The sequence below is a fragment of the Mytilus californianus genome, unplaced genomic scaffold (assembly GCF_021869535.1).
Source record: "Mytilus californianus isolate M0D057914Y unplaced genomic scaffold, xbMytCali1.0.p SCAF_7, whole genome shotgun sequence".
Lineage (NCBI taxonomy): Eukaryota > Metazoa > Mollusca > Bivalvia > Mytilida > Mytilidae > Mytilus > Mytilus californianus.
The window spans coordinates 6638382-6652418 of NW_026262723.1; the positions used below are offsets into that span (position 1 = coordinate 6638382).

The window sequence follows — 14037 nt, forward strand, 5'->3', positions numbered from 1 at the left end:
AGGAGGGGGTAGAGTGACCCAAAGGATTCCACCTATATATCATATGATTTGCTTACATTCAGGTATCATATAATCTAGTTGCACTATTTGCGAAAACAAAGTAAGAAACTTCCAGCTATGTTAACTGACCCTTCAAAATTGAGAAAAAAATTGCAGTAATATGTTTACACTTTAAAAGCATCTTACATGCATTATCAACATTTATCACTGATAAAGAAGATTTATACTGTCACCAGGAACATATATATTGTTAGATATACTGTTCCCAGCTGTCACATTGTATTGGATTTTGACATTAAAATTTGTCAAAAAGTAATTTTGAGTTTCTGTATCAAATATTTTTTGCTTTTTCTTTCTATTACATATATCTTTTGGTTTCCATTTCTAGTGTTTATATTTATTTACCATGCATAGATGTATTTTGTCACCTGCCTGAAATTTTTTTTTGTAGTTGATCTCCAAAACCCGGAATTACCCTTATCCGCTTCCGGAATCGGACCCGATATTGTAATTGTCTACACGGCATCCATTGTTTTTCAATGTTGTTTTTGTCAGTCAGATACGATTTTACTCGAATTTACACATTACTTGTAGGCGATTATCTGTATAAAGCTAGCGGTTGAACAAAATGAACATCGCTGTCATGAATAATAAAGTTGAAAATACGTTTTGAGATCGTTTATTTAGAGACTTTGGTAAAAAGGTTTGCAAAGTTATTTTTAATTTTCTTTCAAGTGAAAGGTCCGTCGGGCGTAGCTAGTAACCAAGTCGAGAGTCCGATTGCAAAAGTGGAAGGTCGCGGACCTCGGACCACCGCTAATTTGAACCCCTGCCTCCAAATTGAAAAGATACGAAAATTTCGTCTTCTAATTTGAAATTGCCGCCAACAGCATGAACAGTGGAACTTATTAATAGACTACTGACGTAGTTGTAACACGTATTGACGACAAACAATATTCCTACGACTTTTGCCATTTGGGAAATCTAAACTACTTGTCTTTAAAGATTTTCGGCGATTAAATATTTCATACAATTGTTCTTTGGCATCTTAGCCAAAAGCACAGGGGATAATAAACTACATAAGGATTCCTAATGTGCTCTACTTCCTATGTGCAACTTCAAAACTTTTGGGTGGTTCGACGATCATTTAAGGTTTTTTCTGGTCATATTTTTGTAATCCAGAATTAAAAGTATGAAAAAACTATTCAATTAGTTATAATTAACATTATATCCAGCTAGATAATAACAATGGCACGTATTTCAGCATTTATTGGGTAGAACACAAATCTAGGGTGCTCGCATAAGGCAGCTTAACTGCCTAACAATATACATTCAAGAATACAACAGAAAACAATTAACTTCGAAACACAATTTTTGATCACACCCCCCCCCCCCCCACCCCTTCCCCCAAATTTTTTTTAAGAAACATGCTGGAACAAAACACATTTCTATAAACTTAATGTTTAATATTTTCTTCTTCTAAATTTAAATGCAAACACAATTTTTTCTTTAATTTCCCTTCTGAAACAAATAATGATTTACATGAAATTTAGAATCATTTAAGAACATAAATATTTTCTCATACTCATCAGCCTCCATGTTTATACATTCAGGTGTTGTGTACAGGTGAATATCTAACTCACTAACACTTTTCAATTTACGTAATTATCATATAATCAGCATTTAAAACCTGTTTTGATTTTGATAATAATCACTCAGGTGTAAACTTTAAACTTCAGCATACTAGGAACATTTGTTATACTCATCAACATATAAGATAAGTTCCTAATATCAGTGGAACAAATATAATACAGTTGGAAGAAGTATTCCATGACCGAATTTCCACAGAACAAATATTATTATAATATTATTTCCCCCAGGAACAAATATTATTAGGAACAAATATACGCTGACACCTTCCCCCCCTCCCCTTTTGAAAGTTTTTCAATAAATACATTTTTTTAGTCTATTCACGAAATTTGAAGCAAGGATTTTAATTGTTTATTATTAAATCCATGATTAAGACTATAGTTTATAATATTCATATAATAAAAAAAGATTTGAGGTATGCAAGTCAATAAAACAGCAATTAATTCTATGAAAAAAACCAAAAGACAAAAATCTCTAAATCATTCCAAAAGTTTTGAAAGGTTTAAAATATACGTAATAGACAAATTATTAACCAACCGACATGCCAATTTCCCCCCCAAAAAAACCAAGAAACATTAAGATATAACAAAAGACTTCCGGACTTTGGACAGGCATATAAACATGGGTCACTGCTGATGTTTTGATGTTGGAGAGTAAATCAAGTTTGCTTGGACAACTGTTTTAAATATGATATAATGTTTATCACACGAATTTTGGATTAGGAAAACTTTGAAGCTGTTAAGTTGTTTACTTCTATGTCATTTGGTCTCTGGTTAAGAGTTGTCTCATAGGCAATCACACCACATCTTTTTATTTTTATATTTGTAATTGTAGATAAACTACTGTTATATTATTGGATAAGTCATTTACAGTGTAACATATAAAGTGTTCATAATATCTTTGATCTTTTTTGACTTGCATGGTTGATCATGGTTTGGTTTGGGTCTGCTTGTTCTCATTTGGATTTGACACTTGAGAAATTTTTGTCAAACTAATAGTCCATAGACGACAGGTTCTTCCAGAAACATGTCATGATCACAAAAATCAGTATCCAACATGACTTTTAGGTATTTCCTTTGGTATCAGGGTTTGAAATATCAATGATTCATGAAAATAAGGTCAAGGTCAGATGAATCCTGACAGAAATATGTACAACATACAATAACTCAATAAACCAAATTAAAGTCAACTTATTGCTTACAGTATCTGAGAAACCATACCTGCCAACTGTCACTATTTGTGGGGGATTTCCCCCATGGAGGCTCCCAATTGCAAATTTTAAAAGAGCAATTTTGTCCACAATTTAAAATAAAACAATCAATTTTACCATGGGTATATGATTGTCTAAGTATGAAGAAGCAAATAAACATCATTAAAATAAATTTGAAGGCCCCTTTAAAGGTTTTGTGGGACAATGAGAGCCATCTTGCACGCTAAACCCCCTTGGGCATTTTGAAATGTTGGCAGGTATGAGAAACTAACATAACCATGAAACCTACCATTAACCAGTGAACCATGAAAATGAGGTCTTAGTAAGACAAACACTACAAGACCAATATATAAACCTTACAATTATTTCATACACCAAATATAGATGACCTATTGCTGAAAGTATAGGAGAAACAGACCTTAATAGGAAAACTTAACATTGACCAATGCACCATGAAAATGAGGTCAAGGTCAAATGAATTCTGCCAGATGGGCATTCACACCTTACAATCATTCCATTCGCCAAATACAGTTAAATTATTGCTTATAGTATCTTCGAAAAGGACATAACATTGACCAATGAACCCTGAAAATGAGGACAAGGTCAGATGAACCATGTCAATTGAAGTTACTTAACAAAAGATTCTGTCATAAAAACACATTTCTGTGAGTATTATTTGGTTGCAACTAGTAAGTTGGTCACAAGGAATGCCAACACAACTTAATTATAAAGTTTTACTACAAATGTCTAACGGCTTGTGATAGTCTGTTTGTTTGAAGTTGTTATGGTTATATAGTCCTTTGTTTTGCAAATAAACAGTAAAATATTTACTGTGACTTGCCCATTCTATATGCAATGTATTGACTACTTTACAAAGACATATGTATGAAGTGGTTATCAATGAAAATCAAATAGTACCAGACAAAAACTTTGAAGAGACTGAATTTTGCTGTAATATATCATTTAAGTTCAGCAACTTCTTAGATGAAGAACAGCAATCAAAGTGCTGTTACACTTTTTTATTGGTTATTTTTAAGCAAAATTATTAAATCAAAAAGATATCAAGTTTTGTGGTATCATTACTTTATGATTTACTTTTATAGTTTATTTTCATATAAGAACTTGTGAGCACTGTTGAAGGCCATACGGTGAACTTCAGATGTTCATTTATGGTTATATTTTGATTAATTGGATTATGGGTTTCAAGAACTAAAACTGATCTCGTAATATTTTTATTACAAATTATAGAAAATATATAAATAAGGAAAGAAAAGGTCTACATGCAATAAGATTTTCGAGAAGATGTTATTAAGTTGTAAAATTGTGTCTGATCAATGTCCTTTTTAACAATAACAGATGTTTGAACTATTGAATACTATAATAAATAATATTTGGTTTTGTTCAAATTAGAACTCTGATGAAAAGAAATTTGTATAAAAGTTGTGGCATTTGAATAACCTAGTCACTAGCCTAGTGATTTAAAAATTTAACAAAAGTCAAATAAGCATGAAAAATTAAAATGGGGAATTTTGGATAACCCTAAAACTTTGAAGGTGATATAAACTTTAAATTAAGTCAATTAAACATGAAGGTACATCAAGTCTCATCTACTAACTTTGAACTTCTTGTATTGAAACTCCTGTTCTATATTGTACAATAAGCATTTTTTTCAAAGTTTTACATGAGATTTGAACTCAAATATGACACTATAAACAAACTCAGTGCAGCAGGAAAATATCTCAGTCTATTTTCTCTTAAATATAACGTACACTTTCTTACAAAATGCAACTTAGAGCTCCTGAAATATGAATTTTAATGACAATGTAATTCAGTTTTGATCTCCTTGTGACATGAGATACACATTTCCTTTTATACACATACAAGTTTGAATTATCTTGTCTTGATGACACCAAAAGCTCCAAAGATAGGACGTTCAGATGGGTTGTGAAGTCAGGCTTGAAAAATAAGAAATGAGAGATTGCAAGTCTGATTCCATATCACTGGTATTTTTCCCAACTGGATTCTTCTGTGTGACTCGCTAACTTTGGAAACAGTTTATCTATTAAACTGAGAATAGCCTGGTCTTGTGTCTTCCCAACCTTTGTCCCAGTTGTCCTACTTTACAGAACCTACTAATTGTATTATTTGTGATATGCATGAAATATTTGACACTGTACATTAAGCAAGCAATATTCAATCAATCATTTGTGTTGACATCGTTTACTTTCACAGAAAAAACAAAATCACATGATTTTTTTTGTTGAAAATAAGACAGTTTGATGCTGACAGAGTGGAAAAATTCTTACAATGAAAGCTTAATGATAATGTGTATTTGGGCTTGTTGTTAGAACAGTGGTTTTCATCACTAGCCATTCATTTATTTTACAGTAAAACCTGTATTGCCTCGTGTGACTAGTGTTGCACATACATACTGAATTACAGTGAAATCAATCATTTTTTTCATAATCTTTTTTTCCAGATTTAGCTCTTGATTTCATCAATTTAAAAAATAAATTAGGTACAATTGTTCTTAAATAAATAGCTATTTTGTGATGTACAGGAGCTAATATGACTTCATTTTGTTCAAATTCAACTGCTGACAGGATCTTCTCAGCAACATATGTTGGCTCCATTCCAGATTGTGTGGTCTTATCCATCACTGAAATATACAGAAATTGTACATATAAACCATGTCTAAAAATACCATTGAAAAAAGAAATACAAGGATATGTGGGGCATCAGTCAATACTGATAGCAACCAACAACATAAAACTGTTAAAGACAGAGAAATTTATTAACTGATAAAAGATCAACATACAATTAAAACATTTTACAACTTTGCATAATATAACAGTTCAATCTGCATAATATAAAAGTTCTAGCAAGAAGAGTTGTGGCTGGACAACTGTCCCTGAAAACATTGTACAAATAAATTATCATCTTGTTATTTTGTGGAACTTTGACAAAAAGCAAAATCCTGATAAAATTCACAACCTTTAAAGTATGTGTCCTTTAAGCCTACATAAAAGTTCTAGCTTGAAAACTTTACAAGTTAGCCTGATAAACCATGTACCCTTTGTGTACAGAGGTCAGGGGTAACAGAATTTTCCTCCTGACTTTTTGTTGGAAAGGGGAGAAGGAACAGACAGATGGACATAAATAACACAATGACAGTAATGTGATCCCTGAAGGTACAAAAATTTAAAAATATGAGGCAACTACATTTAACCATCAGTAGGAAAAAAGGTAAAACATAAAAACTTACGGCCATATTTAGAACCATCTCCACAAACAGCATTCTTAGAAAGGTTAGTTTGAATGTAAGCTGGGCTTACTACACAAACATGTATATTGTCTACTTCTGCTCTCAAAGAATCACTGAAAGACTGAATTGCATGCTTTGAAGCCGTGTCTAAAATTATACAAATATATATTTAGAACCTTATTATCAGTTAGAACTGGAAAGGAAATCTGAATACATTTGTACCATGCAACAGATGATTTTATGTATGATTTCAAATAAGGTACCAACAATTCATTTTTTGTTGTTTTTTAATTAAAAAAAAAAATTTAAACAGCAAAAATACATTTTTGTAATAACAACAAGAGTGCACACGCTGAAATGTCTCGCCTTCTTTACTAATCATTGATATTATGTTGATAGTCCTAAATATAAAGCTTTATTAAAACTGTCACATAAACTTAACATTAACCAAGAAAACTAAACATTGACCAATGAACCATGAAAATTAGGTCAAGGTCAGATGAACCGTGCCAGGCAGACATGTACAGTTAACAATTCTTCCATAAAACAAATATAGTTGACCTATTGCTTATAGTTTAAGAAAAACAGACCAAAACATGAACCGTGAAAATGAGGTCAAGGTCATATAAAACCTGCGTGACTGACATATAGATCATAAAATATTTCCATACACCAAATATAGTTGACCTATGGCATATAGTATTAGAAAAAAGACCAAAACTCAAAAACTTAACTTTGACCACTGAACTATGAAAACGAGGTCAAGGTCAGATGACACCTGCCAGCTAGACATGTACACCTTACAATCATTCCATACACCAAATATAGTAGACCTATTGCATACAGTATAAGAAAAACAGACCAAAACACAAAAACTTAACTATAACCACTGAACCATGAAAATGAGGTCGAGGTCAGATGACACCTGCCAGTTGGACATGTACACCTTACAGTCCTTCCATACACCGAATATACTAGACCTATTGCTTATAGTATCTGAGATATGGACTTGGCCACCAAAACTTAACCTTGTTCACTGATCCATGAAATGAGGTCGAGGTCAAGTGAAAACTGTCTGACGGGCATGAGGACCTTGCAAGGTAAGCACATACCAAATATAGTTATCCTACTACTTATAATAAGAGATAATTTAACATTACAAAAAATGTTAACTTTTTTTTCAAGTAGTCACTGAACCATGAAAATGAGGTCAAGGACATTGGACATGTGACTGACGGAAACTTCGTAACATGAGGCATCCATTTACAAAGTATGAAGCATCCAGGTCTTCCACCTTCTAAAATATAAAGCTTTTAAGAAGTTAGCTAACGCCGCCGCCGCCGGATCACTATCCCTATGTCGAGCATTCTGCGACAAAAGTCGCAGGCTCGACAAAAATCAATTTTGTTTTTATTTGAATTGAAATGCATCCCTTCTGAACCACTTATTTTTTTCCTTCAAGAAATATGAATTAAAGGGGGGGGGGGGGGGGGCAAGAGGAAGTCCATTAACAGTTTAACCATTTTTGATTTTGCTCAAAACAGATAACAGTAAATTTCAAATACTGATAACTGATAACAGCAATTTAAATTATCTTAAATGAGAAAATAGAAAACAGTGATTTCAAAAATAAAAAAAACAGTTAACAGGGGTCATTTTTTTCACAATAACAGTTAACAACAAAGTCAATTTTAAGAAAACAGATAACAACAGTCAGGAGCCTCTGGCCTTTGTTAGTCTTGTATGTTTTTTAATTCTAGTTCATTTATATGTTTTGGAGTTTAGTGTGACGTCTATTTTCACTGAAGTAGTACACAATTTTATTAAGGGGCCAGCTGAGGACCACCTCCGGGTGCAGGATTTTCTTGCTGCGTTGAAGACCCATTGGTGGCCTTCGGCTGTTGTCTGCTCTTTGGTCGGGTTGTTTTCTCTTTGACATATTCCCCATTTCCATTCTCAATTTTATAACATACTAAAACATATATCAAAATTACAAAAAGTCCAAAATTAAAATTAATAATGTATGGACTTAATAATATTAATATGTAACAGCATTTCCTGTGTATTTTAGTCTAGACATCATCTAATTAACCATTGTGATGACCTCCGAAGACAGCCTAGGTCTTATAAACTGATATAAACATAAACTTAAAAATAAAAAGATAGCGAGCATGTGCCATCAGATTTTTCTATCTCTGTTTGATTTCATGTAATAGGCTAAAAAATATGTTAACCATCATTTTTACCTGTAAAAGAATGATTTTTTGTGGATCAAATCAGTCAACGAAATGGTTCACCCTTCTTTCACTTCCAATGTTGACATTCTTATTTTTTAAAAAGCCGAACACACCTAGTACATACATAACCCAACTCCAGCTAATGGGTTAAATTGAAGGCCACATGAATACAAATTCAATTGAGGTTAAATTATTGACATGCAAGTCAATAATACATCAGTGATGTTCTTTAGATTTTATTGACAAATTTGGGCCAAACTGACTGCCTTTAACAGAATATTATTTCATAAATCTGCTTTAATCAATACTTGAAACAGAAAGAATCGTATTTTAATTTTTTGTCTAAATCATATCTAATGCCCCTTTAAGGGCATAAGATACAGTTACAGGGGAGATAATGACGTTGCTAATGTAAAATGTTATTTTTCGCAAAGTCAAATTGTGACATATCGGGAAAAGATGCATTTTTCGACTGATTTTTATCATTCAGAATGATTTAACTTGAAAACCAGTTCATGGACCCCTCTTTTTTTAAAACAGTTTCCAAATGTTTTTACAAAAATCCTCTTGTGTTTATCTTTTGAAACAAAAAGGTAAGTATGACTATCCAAAGGATAGAAATGTCCAAAAAAACAAAATTTTGAGGAAATGTCTAAAATTTCGACCCCATTTTTCTCTTAAAGTAGCACATGAAGGTATATTTTTTATTACATATTTGAATTGCTTAGGTAAAAAATAGCTTATATGCAAATTTTTCGTAAAAAATTCACCATGGGATTGAAACTGTATCGTATACCCCTAAGAATTAACAGTAACATATCCAGTTTTTCTTTTTATTATAAAAAAAAATTTTGTTTTAAGGTTCCTGATAGATGATGGAATTTGACAGGTGCCATCTTAAGAATATAAAATATGCAAATAACATTTTTCATAGAAAATAACAATTACATATCTGGAATATATTTCTAAATCTTTTTATTTCACGATTGCATTTCTTTATAATGCTTGATTTCTGATTGATGTTTACTGGAGTTATCTGTGTTTGCCAAGTGCAAACATCAGTTTTCTGTGTTGTTTTTTGTGAACTTCTGTTGTTTTTCTCATCTTTTCTTCTTTATGTTAGCATTACTTACATGCAGATCTATATGGTATAGCAAACTTGCCCTGTATACTACTGATGTTTACTATAGATCCATTCTGTTTTGATTTCATATAAGGTAACACAGCTGTAATACAGTTAGGAATGTCACAACGATTTCATTCAAGCACCTCAGAAACAAACAAAATGTGGTTTTTGCATTTGAGATGTTTCATATTTTGTCATGCCATTGCCTTTTAAAGCTGACTATATAGTAATGGTCTTGCTCATAATTGAAGCTGTACAATGACCTATAATTGCTTAAATCCATGTTATTTGGACTATACCACATCTCTTTATTTCATATAGAGGCTTCTAGGGGCTTTCTTGGTTAACCTAGTCATAAAAAATATAGAGGCTTCTAGGGGCTTTCTTGATTAACCTAGCCATAAAAAAAATCCACTACATTCTGTAAGTGTCTGTCCCAAGTCAGGAGCCTGCAATTCACTGGTTGTTTTTTTGTTGCTGTAGATCATATATCTTTTGTTTATTGTTTTATACATAAATCAGGATAATTTTCTCGTTTGAATTCCTTTACCTTTGTCATTTCCAGGCCTTTTATAGCTTACTATGCAGTATGGGTTTTGCTAATTGTTGAAGGATGTACAGTGACCTATTATTGTTAACTTCTATGTCAGTTGGTCTCTGGTGGAGAGTTGTCTTATTGGCAATTATACCACATCTTCTTATTTCTATATTTACATTTGTCTGTGTGTGATAATTTAAGTGCCAGCATTTGATATACATTTCTGTCAAGGAAACAACCTAAAAACACAATAAAAAAAGACTTATATTGGTCAAAGTAGGGTTCGTAGGTTATGTTTGATTAACTTACTTACCTTTTATAAGAGCTATTTGGGCAAAGTAATTGACCGTCATTAATTTGATATCTACATCTAGACTTGTGTTTTCTATCTGCCCTCTATAGCTCAGACCAGCATTATTTATTACAATATCAATATGACCATGAATTCTCACAGTGTCAGCAATACACTGAGGTATACTGGATAAATTTTCCAAGTCTAAAACTACTATCTCTGCTGGGTATGAAGATGGTACCTATAAATCACAGTAGTAGAAAATTTAATTTAATCTAATTTTTGTGTTTTTAACGCCACTTTTGGGCTATTTCGTGGCGGCCAGTTTTTATTGGTGGAGGAAGCCGGAGTGCCAGGAGAAAACCACGACCTTCGATAGGAAAACTGACAATCCTAGTCAATTAAGATTGGAGTTGAGTGCACCCGCACGAGCGAGGTTCAAACTCACAACCTCAGTGTTGACTGGCTAGTGATTACAATAGTAACTACTTAAACCACTCGGCCACCAAGGCCCCTAGTAGTAGAAAAGGTTTCAATAAAATTAAAAAATTTCAAAAGAAAACATTATTCTCTTATGCTCCCATCCTATCATTCAAATTACCCAGTTGGTAAATGTATATAAAAATAAGAAGATGTTATATGATATAGCAACAAACAACAACAACTGAATTACAGGCTCCTGACTTGGGACAGGCACATACAGAATGTGGCAGGGTCAAACATGTTGGTGGGCACCAAACCCTCCCCTAACCTAATGTATATTGTTTGGGGCTTTAACCTTAGGGCTATTCCATTAAAATGTATGAGGTAGGGTAGGAAGAGACTTTCAAAATACAACCAAGAACCATTTTTTAGATAATTTTGCATAATGGTAATAGACGCATACTGAAAAAAGACCCATGACCCACATTCTATAATTAAACTTCCCTTCCCTACCCTCCCACATACATTTTAATGGAATAGCCCTTACAGCAATGCATAATTATTTCATTGAACTTACTCAAAAACATAATTGAGATATTGATAATTAACAAAGAACTAATGTATTACATTTATAATTTTGTTCCATATCAAAACTCATTGAACAAAACAAATGTTCTTAAATTTTATAAGAATGTATGGTAAAAATCCAAGGAATCTACATGGCCTCAACTCCTACTTTACACAGGTAAAGATTACATATGCAACTTAATTCTTCAAAATGGATGTGATGTAATGCAAGAAAAAAGAATAAAACTTTTTCAAGATAAATATTTACCTTAGCATTTTCTAATTCCACTTTGAGTGCTTCTAAAGCGTCCCTGTTCCTTCCACACAATAAAACTCTACATTTTGCTTGATGAAAGGCTTTGGCACATGCTTGAAAACATTATAAAGATCAGTCAATTAATTAATCCCTGACAAATATAGATACACATTTTCTTGTCCTCTATTAATTAAGATATCATTCACTGTGATTAAAAAATAAAAAATACAAATGTATAATAAACCAGCCATTTCAGGTTTGTTTCTTGTTTAATAAGACGGTATAATACATATGTTTTTAAATTTTTATTCTTCAGACAAATCTGTGAATTTTTAACCACTCTCTGAGAAATAAACAATATTAAAATTTGATTCTTTCAGTTATATTTAAAATACATACTTCAATTACTTCCATATTCAGGTGATTTTGCCAAGAAAGATGACTTTTGCACAAATGTGTTCACATCAGGGGAGATAATTAAACTGGATATTACTGCAAATTACCCTGAGATTACACTAAAATCCTTCAATTGAAGTTTAGATTTTTCCTTTTATTAATGTCATTGCAAAATACATATATTTTAAGGTTGTTGACATATTTCAGAAATTTTTTGAAAATTAAAAGTGTTAACAGCTTGAGAATTCAGAAAAAAAAATAAAATATGAATATTTGATATAGATGTGACATACCAATGGGGGATAACTCTTGAAAACAATTTTACATAAAAACACCAAACAGCCATGTAAAAACTGATCTCATATTTCACAGTAATATAATTACCTTTACCAAGACCTGAATTTGCTCCTGTAATCAGAACAACTTTTCCCTGGATGTTCTTCTTTTTCTTGTAGGACATAATCATGTACAAAAATACCAGAACACCCAAAGGAAATCCTATGTAACTCCCTATAGTATTCAGTGACATTACAATACAATTAACTGAAACAAGAAAAGGAAAGAAAGGTGTCAAGATTGAAGTAATGTAAAGGGACAATTTCATTGTCCATTTTGTGTAAGTAAATGTTCTTCTTTTGTTGAATATTATATACTCAATTTATTCATGAATGTCATCAAATAATTGAATGCCCAAGAATTGCTTCGAAAATCCAACTTTTGAATATAATAGATCAGATAGTTTTCAGAAGTTTATTTTCTTCATATCATAGCAAACTATATACTATATTATATATATAATGTCCACTGAGTATGAAAGCGATAAGTTGTACCCAAGTTGAATTGTTACACATTTATCATGTCAGGGCCTTTTAATGCTCACTATACAGTATGTGTTTTTCTCATTTGTTGAAGGTTGTACTGTTACCTATTGCTTATGTCCACATCATTTGAACTCTGGTGGAAAGTTGTCTCATTGGCATTCATATAACATCTTTTTATTTATATATTGTAGATATCTTTTGGTTTTTCTATGCTGTTGGGTTCTTTTTATTCATGATTTGTTTATATTAAACATGTTATTTCCATTCTCAATTTTATTAGTAATTTTTTTTTATCATAGTGACATCACTGACATGTTTAACAAAATACAAATATGTTACAGAAAAAAATCATATACACCAGACACTTTGGGTCTATAAGTCACTTTCAAAAATCATCAATCATGTTTCTTTTATCCAGGATACTAACAATAAAAATAATTACTTACACTTCAACTCTATGGATGCATGAAAGTTTATTTGATCTTTTTCGTTATTAGGCCATCACCATTTTAGCATCTTGCTTTTAAATACAATGTACCACAAATCTGTCAAAATTAAAAAAAAAAAATGCAATGTTATTTTAATGTTGCCCTTATTGCAGCAAAGCATCCTTGTTGAACTGTGAGTACAAGGAAATAATTAAAATAAAAGTTTGACAATGTTGTTTGAATATACTATAAAGAAAATAAACATATCGGACGCATAGACGACTTTCTAATTAATGCACTTTCTGACTCCCCACTTTCCCCTAAATTTTTACGTCAAAATGCTCATGTAATTGTATCACAGTAAGAACCGAGTGTTAAATGACCTCACTTATTTTGATTGATTTCAAGACAACCAGTGTAATACTAATTTATTCATAAAAAACATTTTATAAAGTGCTGCTGTTTTCATTTTTTCATGATGTCATCTACCAAATTGATTAGCACTTTATAGAAAAATTACTAAAAGAGTAATGGCTACAAAGTTTACAAAATAAAAATACTGGGTATGTTCTTATTATTTCATTTTTGTGTTGTTAAGTTGCTGTCACATATTTTTATGATTTAGTCTTTAAAAAATTGTAGCAAGCTTGCAACATTATTTTATTCTAAGTAACGGATAAATTCAAGCTATAAAACCCTATGAAAGCATGGTTTATGTAGATCAACAATGCTAATTCACAGAAGGAATGTATTGTTTACATTTTGTACCTTGCACATGGGATGAAACGGAAGCGGAACTTTCAAACGGGGTGCGCAAATGATTACTAA

The 14037-nt window shown here is 31.8% G+C and overlaps 1 protein-coding gene across 2 annotated transcripts; it reads right to left on the reverse strand.

The window, feature by feature from the left end:
- Window positions 1-4079: 4079 nt before the first annotated feature.
- On the reverse strand, window positions 4080-14008 carry LOC127708980 (dehydrogenase/reductase SDR family member 7B-like). Of its 2 annotated transcripts, none has more exons than XM_052214226.1 (8): window positions 13978-14008; window positions 13228-13326; window positions 12345-12503; window positions 11577-11677; window positions 10340-10559; window positions 9496-9588; window positions 6126-6272; window positions 4080-5519 (listed from the first exon to the last, which is right to left on the reverse strand). In XM_052214226.1, the coding sequence occupies exons 3-8, from the start codon at window positions 12487-12489 to the stop codon at window positions 5308-5310; spliced, it is 918 nt and encodes a 305-aa protein (XP_052070186.1). In that variant the 5' UTR covers window positions 12490-12503; window positions 13228-13326; window positions 13978-14008; the 3' UTR covers window positions 4080-5307. The 2 variants fall into 2 exon arrangements, with proteins under 2 accessions (XP_052070186.1, XP_052070187.1); XM_052214227.1 differs by lacking the exon at window positions 13978-14008 and adding an exon at window positions 13906-13947.
- Window positions 14009-14037: the final 29 nt, after the last annotated feature.